This window comes from Dicentrarchus labrax, unplaced genomic scaffold, assembly GCF_905237075.1.
Source record: "Dicentrarchus labrax unplaced genomic scaffold, dlabrax2021, whole genome shotgun sequence".
NCBI lineage: Eukaryota > Metazoa > Chordata > Actinopteri > Moronidae > Dicentrarchus > Dicentrarchus labrax.
Window position 1 is genome coordinate 8,097,211 of NW_026136705.1, and position 19,570 is coordinate 8,116,780.

General features: G+C 41.2%; 1 protein-coding gene across 1 annotated transcript in view; it reads left to right on the top strand.

Annotated features, from left to right (window-relative positions):
- arhgap32b (Rho GTPase activating protein 32b) overlaps window positions 1-19,570 on the top strand; it is a 124,083-nt gene that overhangs the window by 89,206 nt on the left and 15,307 nt on the right. Inside the window, exons 12-14 of the mRNA XM_051401642.1 lie at window positions 338-388; window positions 1,692-1,766; window positions 16,333-16,482. Coding sequence (XP_051257602.1) covers window positions 338-388; window positions 1,692-1,766; window positions 16,333-16,482 — 276 coding nt within the window. The remainder of the gene's footprint in view (window positions 1-337; window positions 389-1,691; window positions 1,767-16,332; window positions 16,483-19,570) is intronic.

Consider the following 19,570-nt stretch of genomic DNA (forward strand, 5'->3'; position numbering starts at 1 on the left):
TGTTCAATTACAAATATGTAATTGGTTTATATTCTGCATACCGTAGTAATATCCAGTCTAATATTTGGTCTTCTAAAACCTGCAGATGCCCTGTTGTCAGTAGTATTAACATGATCTTAAATGAGCAGATCCTGGATCAAGTTCATTTTTAGCAGTTCCAGAACAAACAACTAAATGTAATGCTGTTTAATGCCCGTTTATGTGTCAAAACTGCACTGCTTGTTCTCCACTGCAATGCACCATTAATACTGTTGTTGTCTCCGTGCACAGGGATGTACAGTAGTTTTAGCATGTGTCTTGATTTGTTGCATTTTTGACTGTGACTCCTCTGCCTCAGCCTCCCCCTGCTCTGGCCTGCAGCCTGCTTCTTGGAGTCTCTTCCCTCCCTGTGCGTGTTGGTATACACACTTCATCCACCTGTCACTCTACCTATACTCACTCACACACAAAATGCATTTGCACATTTTGACTTGTATGACATTTTGTTCATCCAAGTTTGAATGTAGTTAAAGTTGTAATCCTTAAGTTTAAGTCTTGGTTGATTTGACAATACCCGTGGTCGATGGTAGTAACTGGGTAGTAAGTGCTGTTTAGTACTAATCTGTCAGAAATACAACAGTAGAGCAACTGGTGTGTCTGTTTACAGCACAGCCAAACAAGCTTACATTGTTTTAACAAATAATGACAATAACGGTAATAACAATTGGCCTTTACCTATAATGCCGCAAGCAACCGCCTTCTGATTTCATGCTGCACACAATGCGAGTGGTTTTCCACACAACAGTTGAGTTGGTTAACTTGCTGAAAAGTTGGAGGTGTGCAGCGTGTCGCCTGCAACTCTTTCTTTAACCGCTCACTGTGGCAGCTCCTGACTGTTCCGTTACCACTAGAAATACTCAAAACCATAAAATGCCATAGCACTAACTTTGGTGAACAATACATTGCATTTCCTGTGACTGCTTCACCATAAAACCCACAGCGTTTTTTTTACCAACGCTTTTAATGTGAACTAGCAGCAGCAGGAAACGTTTGGTCAGCATCAGCAATAAGTTAACGGTCCAGTGTGTAACATTTAGGAGGATCTGTTGGCAGAAATGGAATATAATATCCATAGGTATGTTTTCATTAGTGTGTAATCACCTGAAAATAAGAATAGTGAGGCGAGGGTGTTACACAATGGTCCTTCAAATACAGCTCTAGGGTAGGTACTATAGGCAATTTGAATGTATGTGGGAATTGCAGACCCTGCCACCAACAATGAAAACTACTATATAGTAAGGCAATTACAGAATATAAATGCACAGAATGGCTACTTCTGAAAAATGCCAACCATAAATATTGTCAAAGACTGGGATTATTTCAGAAGAATCTTAAGGATTATAACTTTAAAGTTAAATTGAAGTTCTCTCATGCGAGAAAACTTGTTTTATTGTTGAATGCAAAGTTTCTTTAATTGAGTATACTTCATTACTAAAAATTGTTTTATCTGTATGCTGTCTCATAAAACAGTTTATTGCTTTAGCATCAAAGTATCATTTCTATGCAAAGCTACTGAGCTCACAGTCCCAAAGTACACAGTTGCTCTGTTCTCTAACTTGAAGTGCTTCTCTCCCTCTGCTGATTCTCTCATGTCTCCATCGCCCATCCATCCATCTGTCTGTTGGTCCATCTGTCCATCGGGCTGCATGCAGACTTGGAGATGGAGAGTGTAATACAGGAGAGTGCATGGGTGGCCGACCCGCTTAACCACTACAGCCTAAGTTCAGGTAGACAAAATCCTTTGGTGTGCTGCACTGCCACCCACCTAACCAAAGACTTACTCCACAACCCCAAGTGATGTGTTTGCACTGTGTGACTCTAATACAACTAGTCTGTAAACCAGTTACAGGAGCTTAAAACTTTACGCTTTCTGGTGTATCATTATAAGACGAGAACCTCTTCACAACAAAGTGTCCTGTCTGTGACCTTTAACACACTTATTCACATTATCTCTACACTCAGTTGGTAGACCAATAAGACTGTAGCCACATCTGGTTGTGCAGTAATAGTAGAGTGTGTGTGTGTGTGTGTGTGTGTGTGTGTGTGTGTGTGTGTGTGTGTGTGTGTGTGTGTGTGTGTGTGTGTGTGTGTGTGTGTGTGTTGCACTTGCTTTCACTGGAATTGAATTGCTATAAACTTGTATAAGAACAGGGTCTGTATGATGCAATTAATGGCCATATTTCCCTTTTAAAGGTTATTTATGTGAGATTTAAAACAATATAGCAGCAAACGACTATTAGCAATGTAAAGATATAGTGGAGTCATGGTGTTACTATCGCAGGCTCTCTGTGGTTTCTTTACATAGCTGTGTGTGCAGCTGAGTGGAGCAACTGAAACCGCTGTATTTCTCATCTATGTCGGTGAATTAAGGATTTATTTCAACCAAACCAGAGTTGGTGATTGTTGGAACAGTGGAAAGACTAACAAAGACTGTTCTGGTGAGTTTTATTTTGTTTCTGGCCACACATAAAATCATGATGTTATAATGATATATGAGGTAAAATTAGCGTTTTTGTCTATGACTACTGAGAATAACAATCTGAGCCTATCAGTGGCAAAAACGTGCACTGTTAGTAGACGTACTTTGACGGGTGGATTTGTCTCCAAGGATTAACCTTTTCACAAATACTTTCACATCTAACTCTGTGAATTAAGGGTTTATTTTCGACCAAACCAGAGTTGATGATTGTTGAAACAGTGGAAAGACTAACAGGTGGGGAGTTTTATTTTATTTCCCATTGTTTTGGTCTGACATGCTGGTGCTCTAGTGTAACGCCCGCTGGCAAATTAAATTCATAAATATAACCTAAGTTTGTTACTTAAAGTCCTTCTGTATTGTAATATTTTTCTTAGTCACACTGCTGTATTTTGAATCTGCTTCAGGTTTTATCTATTTTTTATCTAGGTTTTGAGTCTATTTTGCGTCTGTCTGTAAAAGAAAAACTGTATACTGTACATAATAGTTTTACTATTAGACGTAGTGATGTAAAAATACAACCCCACATTTCATATATCCCTCTCGCCCCTGTTCTTTTTCTGTTTCGCCCTCAAGGTGTATGCAAATTACTTCAGGGGTGAGCCAGGTTACTACAGCATTTCTCAGAGCGGCTGAATGTACCCTGTGTCTGGACGGGGGCCAGCTGTGTTTGTGTGTGTCTGTTTGGTCGAAGCTGAAAGGGCGCGGCAGGGGTGCCGTGGTGCTAGGTCTCGACCGGCCTTGATTTATTTAATCCTTTTACAATGAGGGGGCCTGTAAACCCATCCATTGAGCGTTAAGCTTTGTCCTGCAACAGTAAGAATCTCTGTCTCCCTCTCCATGGTGACTGAAAGAGCACATTCCTGCAGGGAGCCACACAGCATTGGAAAAATATGCTTGCTCTGCCTAGATCCACTCTGCTCACCACTAACCTTTGCTGTTTTCCAGTCAAACCATGGAAATTGTTAACATGCCGCACTGCTCCAGTTAAAACGGAGACGATAGAAGCTATTAGGAGTTATTAGTCCTCTGGCCTATGTGCTGGTGTTGGTGTTGCTGTGGAATCTGAGAACAGAGACTACTCTCTTCACAGTAAAAATAGACTCTTTTGTTGACATCGGTGTGAAAACAAAGAGTTGTGAGCTTTGGATAAAATATGACTGTCGGCCTTCTTTCCTCCCCAGACAGCCCAATAGACCTACCAGTTACTGACCCAGATGTAGAGCCCCCCTCTGTTCCCCTTCTCAGTGCAGGCCTTCGTCATGTCTGGGGACCAGTGATTTGGGCAGCTGTGAGCATACATGAGCCAAGACAGCTGGTTGAGTGAGGGGAAGAGGAAGGGATATGAGGAGAGAATGTGTGAGACAGAGTAAGATTTGTCCTCCTGTTCCCGAGGATCTCAGATCATTTCCTGGTGCTCCGGTACTGGGCTGTGAAACTATTCAAGTAACTTGTTGTTCTGCAGCTTCAGTAAGAGACTCTTGTTGTGGACAGCATCTTTGTTTGTGGGAGGCAGCTTGTGATTACATACTGACAATTCAGGGTGTCGTAAACCAAGTGTGTAAAGCACAAAGATCATTTTTTACATATTTGCTGGCAAATGTTTGCAAATAAGTATCTGTTCCAGTTCCATTACACAAAGCTGTATTGTATTATTATTGTGATATGTTGCATTGGTGTTATTACTAAAATAAATGATTATGTACTTTGTTGTTGCAAAGCTCACAAGCAATTAAAGCTGCAGTAGGTCATTTCAATAAAATATTTTTTGTCATATTTGCTGAAACTTTCACTACATCCTGACAGTAGTACCTGAGACAGATAATCTGTGAAACAATCAGGTTCCTCTGGCTCCTCCTAGTGCTCCTAATGGCATTTACAAACATCCACCGGGTCTGAATAAAAACAACCTATCAGAGCCAAGAAAGATAGTTGATTGCTGAGTCTCATTCAATCAACAATCTCAACAATCAATTATCTTTAAGCCTCAACCTTCTTGAAAATGCCATTAGGAGCTCTAGAAGGAACCAGAGGAACCCGATTGTTTCACAGATTATCTGTCTCATGTACTAATTCTAGGACACAGTGAAAATGTCAGCAAATATGACAGTTATTTTCATTAAAGTGACCTACTGCATCTTTAACCAGCAAATAGGAATTGAGATTTACAGCCGTGTTTATGGCAAACAGCATAGCTTTTTGCTCCTGTACATTGAACTTTGTATGCAACTGAAAACTACACTTCCTCGTTCTTTCTGTATCACAGGAGTGAAAAAAACTGTTCACATCCATGCAAAATAGCAGCTGTATGATAGCTGTCATCCTGTTATATGCAATATGATTACTGGGGTTTTTCAGCACATTGCTAATAGTCTTCAGTCCTAAAGGCAAACTCCACCTGCTGCTTTACTGTCTCAGCCATCTCAATGACGACCATACTGCCTCCCACTGTTGTAAAAGTGCCAAATTAATATGATTTTATTTCAAAGGTATCGTGGGAAACGTATAAAAGTAAAAAGCACTGTAAATACAAAGTGGACAAATCAGATAGAGGAGAGAGAACTCCAGACTCACTGTATCTTGTTTATGCAGCCCCATGCTATCCATTACAGCTCCTCCTCATGATCAGCTCAGGGAGAAAATGGTAGGATGATTTCACTCTGTACTTTCAGAAGTTAACCATTTCACCAGTCAGTCATTAAAGTTGTTTGAGTTGACCTTAGTTTGACTTTCTCAGTAACTTTGCCCAGTGTGTTGAGTAAGTGCTCTGTGATATTAGAGGGAAAAAACAGTTTTATAGAGAATGACGATGTATTAAAGTAAAAGTACTGGTTCTGCAAAAAAAACTAGTGACTGATATATTATTATATATTACATTATTAGATAATTAATACTGATGCTTAATGTTGTACCTAGTTTGAACTAATTTATATACAGTTAGGTAGTTTAGTCCAGTGGTTACCAACCTAGGGGTCCGGCCCCTCAAAGGGTCACAAGATAAACCTGTGGGTTTTGAGATGATTAATGTGGTAGGAAAGGTAAGGAAGATAAAAACTTACTTATGTTTCACAGATGTTGTACTTTTTGTTTGGACTAACTCTGCCTTTATGTGAAATATTGGATAAAGTGACCTTTAATTTAAATGAACCTTCTGAGAAGTACAAAATGGAAATGTCTCTTTGGTGGAACTGCTAACATCTCTGACATCTTTTTTGTAAGATATCACAAGCCAACCAGCCAATTTTGTCTGCTCATCATATGTTTTTATGTGAAATCTTAATTTGTAAAGTAACTAGTAACTATAGCGAAGTACAACATTCTCCTAGTGGAAAAAGTAGTGAAATAGAAGTATCAAGTTGCATAAAATTCAAATATCCCAAAGTACAAGTACCTTAGAACTGCACTTGAGTAGATGTACTTAGTTACTTTCCATCGCTGAAGATGAAAAATATCAGACGGTGTACGTGTAGAGAAATTTAAGGCTCAGCCCAAACTTGTTATACACATGTCAACTTAAAGCAATTACATGCTGTGGAGAACTCTGACTGCAGTCTTGTGATTCTGGACCAACAACAAATTAGTTAAACTTTATTTTGACTCAACATGTCTGCTTAGGGACTAAACCAGTTAAGGAATTAATAAGATAATGCTTTCAGGGGGCTGAGGGGCCCCTCAGAGGGGATAGCAGATTTAAAGTCAAGGCAAGGGTTAGGGTTATCCTGTATGTTGTTTAAGGTGGACTGAATCATTGTGACAGTCGGCGAGTGTCAGCTGGGGGTCGGTCGACAGCTTACAGGACTTTGAGAGTCTCTCTCCCAACCTAACACCAGACCAGTTGGAGCCTGATGAGTTGTTTGATTGTGTCAGTCTGGGCGGACATTGAAACTGTAAACCTGGCAGCAGCCAAGGGGAGATTAGGTCAGGGGGGAAGAAAATAAGAATAACAGGAAGTTTACTCTACTTCCACTCTCATAGTAACTGTGTATCATAGTTTCTCAACCCTCAACCTAATCCAGTCTAGAGGGTTTGTAGCAATTTTATGAAACTTGTATGCAGGCCTTGAAGTACACAACTAGTATATTATTTGCCTAAGTAAGTAATTATTGTAATTAAACAATTGTTAAATTTGGAGAGTCACTACAGAATAATAGCGGGGATGCTGCTTGTTAGAGGTGTGTGTGTGTGTGTGCGTGTGTGCGTGCGTGTGCGTGCGTGTGTGTGCGTGTGTGTGCGCGTGTGTGTGCGCGTGTGTGTGCGTGCGTGTGCAGTATAAAGGAGTGTTTTCCACTGTGTAAAACCCAACAGCTTGCCTCTTGGCTGCCTGACTCCTGTGCTACCTTCAAATGCTGTAGGAAATATTAGCACATGTTCAAGTCAGTAGTGTGAACATGAAGCATGAGGTACGGGGGTGTATTGTGCCGAAGGGAAGCGTACATGAACACTGTGTGAGAACCTGATGGCCAGTAGGGTTGTACATCTATGCTCTGCTCTTCTGTAAGATTGTATGATTACATTAGCACAGTAGCACTTAAATACAGCAATGCTTTACAGTATTTACAGACCCTGGTCTTGGGTATTGGAGCTCAGAAGGAGTGTGACTACAGGCATGACAGTGTTTAATATATCAACTGCTGTTTAGGCCCACCCCCTCCCAGTCCTTCATATAATTAGAGCTGCAATGATAAGTTGCATTTAGCATATATAATTTGACCTGTTGTGGCCCATTTTAGTAAGTAAGTATTTTTTAATGCCACCTTTAGATAGTTCTATTTTCAATGTTTTACTAATGTGCCAAAATAATGTAACGTTTTTGAGTTCAGGCCATTGACAGTATATATAATGGACAGAGCTTCTGGATCTGCATTCTATGTAAAGACCAACAGGGGGAGCTGCATTGGCTGCAATAAAAAATTATACCATGTAGTCTAATGGAGAATTGACCCAACCTCTCATTGGATTTATTAGCTCAGTAAACAGTTTCCTAATGTGTTTTTGCCAATGAGAGCAGCTCAACTCACCTCCACTGGCTCCATCAAACTGTCATGGTGACGACCATAATGCAACACTCGAAGCTTCAACGTGGTACTCCACAAACCAATGGGGGACGATAGGTTCACACTTGGTTCAAATATCTTCATTTCCAAGTAAATATTGATATATGTGATTGTTGGTAATTAAATCAGCATATATTTCTACCACCCCTTAAAGTCTCCATGCCGCCCCATGAACATCTCTCGAGATCTGCCTCTGTAGAGGAGGTCACCTTGGGCTTTGGGGAAAAACATTTTCCACCATTTTCTGATATTTATGGACCAATCAGCAAATCAGTTAATCATGAAAGTAATCAAATACTTAATCGATAATGAAAACTATCTTAAATTGCAGCCCTGTATATGAGATTTACTTAAATAAAACTCTCAGCTTTGTTACACTGGGAATAACAATCGGTGATTTCCATATTTCCGGGTGCGCTTGAAGGCAGCATATGAGGGGTTGTAAAGCAATCTGTGGAAGCGGAGCTAGCTCTGTGTGTGTGTGAGTGTATGTGGACACTAGCTGACAGAGCAGTCTGCCGCCGAGCTCCTCTGCTCGTTGGGTCGAAACTTTCAGCCTTGAATTGTCTTTTTCACGTGTTTGAAAACACTTCGCCGTTTTTACGACTTTCACACGAGGGTTCACGGTTGTTTTGTACAGGTGTGCGGTTAGCTAAAGATAAGTGGGTAGTTGTACTTCGGACTTTTTTGAACTCCTGTCATAAAGCCTCAAAGCACGTCCGGCGTTATGGAGCCAAGGTAAGAAAATGCGTTTGAATTGTGTTTGATGTTACGTGTTCGCTCCAGTATCCACTCATGGATATAACAGGCCCCCCCGTTATTCTGGACACCGGTAACAGTGAGCTAACATTATTCTACATGGGTTGTGTCTTACTGGGAAGAAACAGTGAGAAGGGAGTGCGCTTTGAATGATGGAAGTGTGGAAAATATTGTTCCTTCCTCACATGACTCCACGTTTTTCCCCTTTTCTCTCTCCTTACACGTGTTTAATAACTTCCCCCAGGTGTTTAAATTTTAACTTAAAGTTACATTTAAATTAGTTTTAGGAAAAGTTTGACTTTTAAAATGAAGTTTTGGAGTAACTGGTTTATTTAGCAAAGAAGAAAGTTAAACATTTGAATGTATCAGATTGTGTAGCTGTTGGGTATCTGAATAAACATTTATCACTGTATAATAAAGCAGTCAGTGCCATAGTTGAGTTGCTCAGAAAAGTCAAACCTGGTCTGACACAGTAAGTTCCCCACCTTTTTCCTCAAGCGACCCTTTTTCTATCAGGAGTCATCTGTCGACCCCTGACTAAGTAACATATTTCATATAATATTCACTCCACAATAACAATAGAGAACAACTGATATACTGTACAGTGCACCCAAATAGTGAATGCAATAACTGCAGGAAGTTTGTTTTGAATTTTGAGCAGATTTTGGGTCTGTATTACGATATGTATTTCATTTGTTTGATTTTTTTTAACAATCATACATTATTTTATAGGCTTTTTGGTTTAACAAATTTAGTGTTTTCGTCTCCCTGACACCTTGCCATTGTTCTCTTAGCTCTGTGGTTGTTTTAACTGCATAGTTTTGTAATGCAGGTCAAGGCTGTAAATAAATAATAATGTAAACTTAAAAAATATATATTTCATTTAGTTTTCTCCGTGAATGAAATGCTGAGATATGGACTTTTTGGTATTTTTTCTTACACCGTCAAAAAATCAAGAAGGCCTCGCAATTCCCCATGAAGCTTTGGCGACCCCTAGTGGGGGTCCTGACACCCAGGGAACCACTGGTCTCACAGCACTAGCCAGTGGAAGGAAGCCAGTTCTCCATCAATGAAGTTACTTTTTGGTTTTATATAGAAGTGACTTTGAAGGGGTCTCGCCCATTTGCAGTACTGATGCTGATATTCATTAAGATTCTCCAAGATTACTCAGACTTGGTGTACTGTTACACCATTTGGCCGAACTATTGGGTGCGCCCACACAGGGCCCAGCTGATGTTGCCTCTCTATCCTCTCCTCCCTTTACTGAAGTTATGTTCAGTGGTGCATTGAGAGTCAGAACAATAAGACATTTAGCTCCTACTATCACCAGACCACACGCTTAATGCTCAAACAGAGGTCACTGTCACTCATGACTGCCTTTTAATAGGCAGACACTGTTTTGTTGTTTACACAATGGCTATGGTCAGGATGTGTTAATGAGTGTAAACAGTGTGTCTCCCAGTGTGATGCTTCAGCTTTTTAGTTGGATAAGTAACATTATCTCTTTGGTAGTCACCTCTCAGCAGACACTTTTTTCAATGCCATCAGGAAGCAATATATATTTCTAATAGTCATTGAGTTGCCTGTTGAGTTCCTTAAGGGCCTGTCCTCACGAATAAGTTTTTCTCAAATCCGGATAAATACTTTATCGTATCGGCCTCGCGTTCAGACGGATACAGCGTTTTCGGGGTGTGAAAACAGTATTTTTTGGAAACAGGTCCCAGAGTGGGAAAATCCGAAAACGCCGGATTGCTCGGAGTCGTCTGGACAGCGATAACGGATTAGCCCCGCCTCTCTAGCCTTTAACCTCAGCTGCCACCGCTAGACGCATCATAACAACAATAACAACAACAATGGCGGACTACTACTTGTTTGTAAACAGCGCATGCTCCATGGCTTCTCTTCCAGTTTTAGTGTATTGGTGTGGCGGTGTCACAGCACCACATACAGGCCTGGCATATGTACTACAGCGTTTCGGATCGTTTCTGTGAATCCGTGTGGACACAGATATTTCTGGAAACGACACCTTGTTTACGGAGATTTTTTTCGAAAAGACATCGTATTGGGTGAGGCCGTGTATTCGTGAGGACAGGCTCTAAGTCCTTAAGTAACTACCCTGGAAAAACTTTGTCTCTTATGATTAATTGTGGGGGATATATTGAAAGGATTTCGTACTTAGTCACTTTCAACAGACTCTAAAGGAAATGCAATAGTAATGATAAGTTGGCAAACTAAATTCTCAGACTCTTCATGATTGTCAAACACCTCCAAATTTCTGCACTGGCTCTCAGAAAAAAAACACTTTCAATCTGAAGGACCCACCATAGTAACACATTTAGTCCATAGAAAAACCCTTATTCTCACAGCATGTAGATTTCTGAGTTGGATGATATAATTGTATTCAGCTCATTCACATAATGATTTTCTAAAACGACAACAGTGTAGAGCAGGGCAGTTTGAATTTCCCGCTCAGCAGCATACATAGGCGTGTGTGGCTGTTGAGCCTCGAGGGGGTCGCTGGCTGAAGCGAAAGGGCTGATCTGTGATGAGAGCATTCTTAAGCCCTGAGGAGCTGCGGTCACGCCTACTGGTCGTTATGTATTCAGGGAACACTGACACGCACAGTAGTTGTATCAAATATCTCAGGCTAGAGTCTGCTCATTGGCTCTACAGTGTCACTGCTCTACTTTAGGAACCAGTGGAAGTCTATTGTGTTGCTATGAAGTTCGAATTTTTCCTCTAATCTGTGTCCTATGAAAAGCCTCTCACTAACTAAATGGAATGAGGCAGTCGGTTTTGGGTCGGAGCGGGGGGAAAGAGAGCATGATGTTTGCCATTACGTCTGTAATTGTTCCTGCTGTAATGCTTAGCCTCTTTTCTCCTCACCCCCGGCTCATCATGTCCCCTCACTGGGCTCTCTTGGGGAAAAGCCTCGTCATAGTCACACGGTCAGAACTGAAACCTGTCTGTGTTCTTCAGGCATTATTGTGTTTATCTTTGTCCTGTCTGGATTGTATCTGTTATATACAAATGACAGCTAGGGAAATTGGCCCTCATTTGCCTAGCTGTGAACAGCTGTACCCCCATCCCCCTCCTAGTGTGTCACATGTCAGAAATATACAGATACATCAGATTTTATGGGTTTTGTGAATATCCAGAATTATTCTACAGAAACCATTTTAAATTGCAGTAGGTAACTTTTTATGAAAACTTTTTTGTCATATTTGCTGAAACTTTGACTATGCCCTGACAGTAGTACAGATAATCTGTGAAACACTCCGGTTCCTCCTCCACCTGTATTTGATGCCCCCCTGAGAATGTTGGTCAACAGTCAACTATCGTTCTTGGCTCTGATTGGTTGTTTTTGTCCAGGCACGGTAGATTCTTGCAAATACCATTAGGAGCACTAGGAGGAGCCAGAGGAACCTGATTTTCTCACAGATTATCTGTCTCATGTACTACTGTCAGGATATAGTGAAAGTATCAACAAATATGACAAAACATATTTTCATAAAAATTACCTACTGCAGCTTTAATCTCAGCTGTTTGTGTTAAAGGGGTACTCTTTACCGCTAATGGTTAGTACTACTAATGTACCTGTGTAAAACGGGGAGCTTTTTTAAATCTGAGAAAATAACCCTGATGAGGGTTAGTATTATATGATTTGGGCTTGAGATTACAAAGTTATAATTAAAAAGCCTGCGATACAAACTGGAGATGTGGAGTTTAAAAGCAGCTCATATGTACCAGGAAGTGAGGGTCGAATGAAATGTGTGGTTTGACACATACTACGGACTATAATAAGTCAGGGTATCTCAACTTCCGCTTGTCCATCCTTTATCAAATGTGTCCCCTGAAACTTTGTGAAAGTGCAATACTAAATCACTGGAATAGCCCTTTAAGCGCCCCCCAAAGCTATAACTCTTGTAATTAAAGGCACAGGAAGGAATCTTTATCAGTCCCACTATTCTTAAATGAAATGCCTTTACCCAGCTGGATTTCAGCAGTGAGTGTGTCAGAGGCCGTTTCAGTGCTGAGCATGCTTGAAGAGCTGCTGGCCCTCAGGCTGTCATCTGCCTTGACAGTAAGCAGATGGGAGTCTCTGTCCGTCCTCTGGAGAGTCATGCTTGTCATTGCACTCCTCTTCCTCACTTCTTCCAGTCAGTCTGGGTTCCTAAATAAAAAGTGATGTGTTAGTGTAGGCCAGCACATCGCTAAAACAGCCCCCCCTTCCTCCTCCTCCTCCCCCTGTACGTGATACTGAAGGCCCTTTTTGATGCCTCAACAGTGAGTAAACAAAGCTGCCTCAGCTGTTTTGTCTGCGGGTACAGAAGCACAGAAGGAATTTCTCCCTGAGGGGTGAACTGTAGCTCCATTTTTCCCTGAAATGGAACGATGGGTCTTGTTTGCGGATGCAGGAGCAGAGGCCCACTGTTGGCTCAGAATTGATTGTGCCGCTTCATTAAAATGGCACACAATAGAGACACAGGACTCAGAAGTTTGATTCAAGCATTATTTATTTACTTGGAATAGTGAGGTAGTTATAAATCTGTCTTGGCAAGGGTTTGGTTGTTGTCAGAGACTTGTGTGTGTGTTTTGAGCACCAGCCAAAATAATTCTACTGTACGAAACTACTAAACAGACAGAATATATTTGATTATCAGCTACAAAAAAGTGAAATGAGAAAACGTGTCACGCAGTGGGCAGAATGACTCGTAGTGGGCAGATTGGTAGACGTGCAAAGAATGGAAGCAAAGTCTGAACTTCATTTCAGGAGAAATGTCTGTTATTTTTAACAATGTGAATTGGATGTCAACCTAAACACTGTCCCGTTTTTTGTTTTTTTAACTCAGTAACTCTTTCCCTAACACTTAAAAGATTACTCCACTCATAAAGTGTTACACTCCTATAACACGTCAGACTCACAATTAGGGAATCCAATTCTGCTATCGATTCTAGTTATTGGCCTGATTCTTTGTGGATTCCTTAACTGATACCCGATCAATTTTCTATGTGAAAAAAAAAAAAGTAGGCCTACAGAGGATTTCAGCATCAACGCAATGAGATTATGAAAGATTATTTATACAGCATACATTTTCATTTAGGTCGTCTTAGTCAAAGAAAAAGCCTGCTAAGCCTGCCTGCATGGCACTAATATTATTATAACAGGATATCTCCTCTCAGTATGGACGTGCTGCTCAGTTGGGAAGCAACGGCACTCATGCGTAGAGTGTCAAATACATGGCATTCCTGGAATTTGAGCCCATGTTGCATAGAAAGATGTTTCAGCATATTGCCGGTGTTTTCACCCTTACTTGAAATGATCATTTATCAGACATTACAGCCATCACTGTTGTGTTCTTTCGTCTTGAAAGAAACCAGTTCTCAACCTAATTCCCCTTCCTACTCATGATGGACAGTTGCAACAGCAGCAGAACCAATAATATTGCCTTTTTATTCCACACATTCTTCCTAACATTATCCACAATGCAACTCAACCAGCGACAGTTTGGTAAGAGAGTCGGGTGTAATATGCTAGCAGCTGCTAATGTAGCAGAGATGTCTGGTAAAGTTGCTTCTTTGTAACTCCACAGCCACAGATTTTTAATTTTTTTTAAACTTAGTTTAGTAGTCTTCAGCCCCAGTCGACGCTGTCTCAAGTGACAACACTCAAGGACATTTATCAGATTTCACACAGCGCCTTCTGGAGTAACAAATACATTCTATACTAACTTTTTTCACACATGCAGAGTTCCCCTGTACTTTCACTCGTCCCTCGGAAGCGTTTGATTTAAAAGAGCAAATGTGAGAAAAGTGTCACTGAACAGAGTTGCCTGCTGATAGTATATCTGAGACGTTCACTGTCACCGTGCGCATATATTTTTGTTAGTATTCTGCCAACACAATGAGAAACAGTTAAATTAATTCAGCTACAAAGTAACTTTCCATTCCCATCAGCTCATTAGTTTTACTCCGGGCTTTATATTTGCATTCTAAATGTACTCGATGGACTGTCAATTAACTCTGCTGCATGCAATTTACCTCCATAGTGTACATTTAACATGCAAAACAGGCAGTCTCATTAATTTGTGGTTAACGAATGGTCTCTGGGCAGGAGGGCCAAGTCTCACACAGCAGATGTTTTTGGATGGTTCTTTTAAATTAATATATTCATAACAGTACACACATGTGCTTCAGGATGCTGTGTAAGTATCTATAAATTAATCATCGCTTCTGTCAAATCATCGCTAAAAGAGCTGCAAGTAAAGACGCTGCCTTGACACCATTGTATTCTTGTTATCTTCCAAACACAATTCAGCCTTAGCTTTCTTTAACTTGTATTGTTTTGTTTCTGGAGTTTGGTGAGCACTGGCCTACTTTCAGTTGTATTGCAATCGAAGCAGAGCTCAGTGAGGCGCAGTAAATAGAAACTGCATCTCTCCAAAGACAAGTTATTTATTTGATTGAATTTTAAATGCTGACTTCTTTAAATAGCACCCTGTGTTTGTGTTGCTCTGAAGTCTGGAGCAGGTAAAATAAATACAATGTCAAGAAGGGAAGTGGAAGGGGAGTGATCTTGACTGTGTTTATAATCAGTTTAAGGAATGTGGCCTGGAATATAAGTAAAATTACTGATGCGACACAGAAGTTTTTCCACTTTAGCCAGAGCACCTAAGACAGGATATGTTGCTGTGGTCACTCTGTTTTTAAAGATTTAGTGAAGTTGCAGATGGTGTGGCTGAAAGAACACAAGGATCATAGATCAGATAGCTAGTGGATGTTTTTACTGCCTTCCCCTAAGTAGTAAACTCAGCGATTGTTGTTTCTTTCCTGAATGAGACATGTGGCTGTTAAGTGCTCTACGATCTTTTATCTGTCTCCAGGATTCAGCCAGGATAGTCGCACTGTAGACAGCCGCAGAGTTAAGGAATAAGAGAGTTGTTGGTCAAAGTCAGTGTGAAGGGCAGCATAATGCAAGTGTCCACAGAGGATCAAAGAGAGACTAGAAAAGGGTGAGATCCAAGACGAGAATGTTTTACCTGAAGAAGTGACAGGAGCTGAGGGAGGACTGTGACACCAGCAAGAGAACAGAGAGACAAAAAACATGAAAGTGGACTGGGAGACATTGTCTTATTCTTTGACATTCTTAGGTCTATATTGAAAGCTTTATAGTGTGGTGAAGATTTAAAAAACTGAGTTCTTTAATATTCAGCCCAGTAAGTACAGTGTTAAGATGGGGAAATAGTTTGTTTTTAACCCTGCAGTCAACTGTTTAATCTCCACAGAGCTTCAGTATTCCTACAGTCATTGAAAAAGTGGCATAGATGTACTATGACACTTATTTGATCAGTGTTTTGATCAGTGTTTAAGACTGATTGATGACCCAAACTGAACTGAAAAGTTAACTGACCCAAGAGTGGAAAAACACTAGCTACTGTCTCACCAGTGGCTGACAGTGTGATTTTCAATGAAGATTTTCTGAACAAATGGTTGGAGTCGAGGCCAGCTCCATTGTTCCCGCCATCCAAAAATGCAGATTGTTTGATTCACTTGATAGCCTTTCCACATCTCTCTGAAGCAGAGAAAACAACTGGTGTGTAGTTTAAGAAGCTTACGACCCTTTCCCAGACATACCATCTGACTAATGCGGTTTTGGTTTTTAAAAAGGTCTGCTCTTTTTTTTTTTTTTTTTTTTTTTGTCTTGTTTTGAAGGGGAGCGGAGGATACTGGTATTGGATGTGGAGGATTCTTTTGTAGTTGCCTGGGAGGTGGTATTTAAGAACGAAGCTTTCGCCTCAAGGAAGCTACACATGCATAAAGGAGGGGTTTGCATTAGAATGAAGCCGGAATGGACAATAGGACAATCCTGAGCAGCTTGTATGGGGTTTCACTCTAGTGCACAGATAGACCTTGTGTGAAAGCTGATCCAGTGTCAAACCCACACTTACTGTAGAGTAGTACACAGCTGTGTAGGAGACCTAAGATGTGTCCTTTCTTCCTCAGTGTCTAAGAAGCACGGGAAGTTGATCACCTTCTTGCGCTCCTTCATGAAGTCCAGGCCCACCAAGCAGAAGCTGAAGCAGAGAGGCATCCTCCGGGAGAGGGTGTTCGGCTGCGACCTGGGGGAACACCTCCTCAACTCAGGACATGATGGTAAGAAACATGCAATAAACACTGAGAGCAGTAGTATTTCCTGAATCCATTTATGTAGGGAATATATAATATTATCTATAAACAGTGTTTCCTCTAGGATTTTTTTTAGCTGCGGCGGCAGGCCCGTCCGAACACCCCCCCTTCCCCGTCCCCGTCACGCCGGCAAACGTTTTACGTATGAAACAGAAGTGACACTTCGCTGCGACACAAACAAATATATTTACCGTTTTAATGTTTCCAGATGTTTGATATCAGGATGTTGAGCTGAGAACTGACAAGTTGAACGTTGTCCAATTAAAACGGACCCACCGCGGTGACGTTTTTGGTGGAGCTGTTATAGTCGACTTGGAAGAAAGCGAACGTTTTGACAATAAGCTACATCAACACAACAGTATGTGGAGTTAAACTGGACAGCCCCAATAACCTCTGAATAGTTCTACTTGTTGTTAAATTGCAATGTGAGCGGCAGCCAACGAGGGTACATTATGTCGGCAGGATCATTTAAAAGGCAACCGTGACTACATTGTGCGTCTGCCCCATTTCTGATACCGTGGCGGCAGAAATTTAACAGCGGCGGGCCGCCGCTCCAAAATCAACATAGAGGAAACACTGTATAAATAAATAGTGGCCACTAGGGGTGGGTAAAAATATCGATTTATCAATGCATTGAAATATATTCTTTCCCAATTCAATATGGATTCATTAAATCCTCTGAATCGGTTCAAGCCCCTGGCCAGTGGTGGCACAGTGAGCAACACCCTTGTGTGACTTGCGTTGTACGAACAGAGGCCGCACTCGACCACACAACAACAACATGGCAACCGAAGCAGGTAGCAGCAATGTTAAACCAGCCTGTGGATTCAAAACAGACGGAACTCGACAGATCCTTCCTTTGCAAACTGCCGCCAAACTCTCCCCTGCACACAGAAGATAACGGAGTCTGTGGCCATCTTCATATCTAAGGACCTACGACCGTACAGTGTCGTGGAAAACAGGGGTTTTAAGAAGATGGTATACACACTCGAACCACGAAACGCCATACCAACACGCAAACACATGACGGAAGTCGCTGTCCCGAAGCTGTACACAGAGGTAAAGACAGCGGTTTTGAAGTCGTTGAAGTCGGCAATTATTTTAAAATTATCAACAGGTACTCTAATGAATTATTTGTGTAATTGTACTTATTACTGAATCGATATCGAAGCATTTAAATCAATATCGAATCAAAGTCGATATCGAATTGAATTGTGACCTAAAGAATCAAAATCGAATCGAATCATGAGGTTCTTAAGAATAGCCAGCCCTAGTGGCCACTAATCAGGACCTTGATTTACGGCAGAGAGAACAGGCCTTTATTTGCAACAGGGTTACATTAGAGACTAGAGATGCACCAGTTTACTTTTTTTCAGTTCTGATACCTGAATTTCAGTGTCCAGTGTGTAACATTTAGAAGGATCTACTGGCAAAAATGGAATATATTATTCATAGGTATGTAAAGAAGGGACAAACCAAACACTGGGGCGTTCATGTGTTTTGTTGCCACCATATTTTCTCATTGCATGGAAGGGGAGGGTAAAGTGATGGGGTTGCGATCTGCAACTACACTGCTAGATGCCACTAACTCCTCCTAACTAAACTGGACTTTTAATTAAATTGGTATTATTGTATGATGCAGCACTACTTCCACCTGGCTCGGTCCAAAGGTAACAAAATCCACCTACCATCATCTCTAAATCTCATTAATTAATTCATGAGTCATTCATTATTATTTGCTTAATTTGCACAAAAATCAAAGTGTAAAAGCAACAAGTTGCGGTTTTTCAGGGGGGTTGTGCACAGGACTATATCTTGGCCGGATGCGGTGACCTCATCGAGGCTTTGCTGGTTGGCTAACAGCCTCACAGTAATGAAATGCCTAAGGAAGTGGCTGCCAGAGCTCAGTTGTATATTTTGTTGTATCAATCTTTTTTTACCACCCCAAACACACCTGCTGCCTCTTCCATTCCAACCTTGAGCTAATAGTTTGAAGATGAAAGTCATCATGTACCTTCTTTAAAGAAATACACAGCACACACAGTATGTACACACTAGCTCTGCCAGCCCTGTCTGGCTGTAATTAAGATATTTGTTGGGCTAAAGTCTATGAATCTATCTGCTGCAGCCACATTGATTTTCTGAGCTCTCAGCAGCAGCGTGTTGTCTGGCAGGTGAGCTGATGTGATGCTCTCAGTGACAGAGTAGGAGGATGATGGTGTTCTGATTACACTCTTAACATCAGCTCCAACCAACATAATGATGCTACTCTGCTCTTGAAGCTTAATCAATAACTTAATTTCAGTTCACGTTGACGCCGACTTGAAAACACATTTATTCATGTTAATGGCTCGTATTCTTTGCCTAGACATGAATGGTTCTTAACTTACCAGCACATTAGCTTCACAGTGATCACACTGAGTTCTGTCTATTAACAGACTTCTGGCCACAGATCAGTGTTGGGCCCTTCTGTATCACAGTCACACATTCATCCAATCCAATCCAATCCAGCTTTATTTGTTAAGCACTTTAAAAACAACCAAAGTTGACCAAAGTGCTGTACAGGAGAATAAATAAGACATCATAAATGTAAACAGTGATGGTGATGATGAAGACCACTGTGAGGAACATAGACAGTGATAGCGACAACACTGGAAGGTTCCCGTGGCAGATAACATGGACGAAGTCCGACGGTGACGAGCTCGATGTCCGGGCCGCAGACACGCTCTTTCACACAGACGTGCCCAGCGTTACACCACCTGTTGTTTATGAGCACGGCAAGTCCCCCTCCTTTCTTCATGCTGGTCGCGGTGGTGTCCATGTCGGCTCGAACCGTCTGGAAGCCGGTATGGTGACGTTGGAGTCCGGTATCTGCTCGTGTAGCCACGTTTGTAGGGTTTAAACCTCCTCTTCTTCATCCTTCATTCATGGGTGAAGGAGTCAATCCTTGACCTCTGTAAATCCTGCCTTACCTTGACGTGGAGGGATAAGACACTCAAAGTCTTCTGGGTCAAATGGTCAAGGTGTTCTCACTGTTATGATTATAATTTATAGT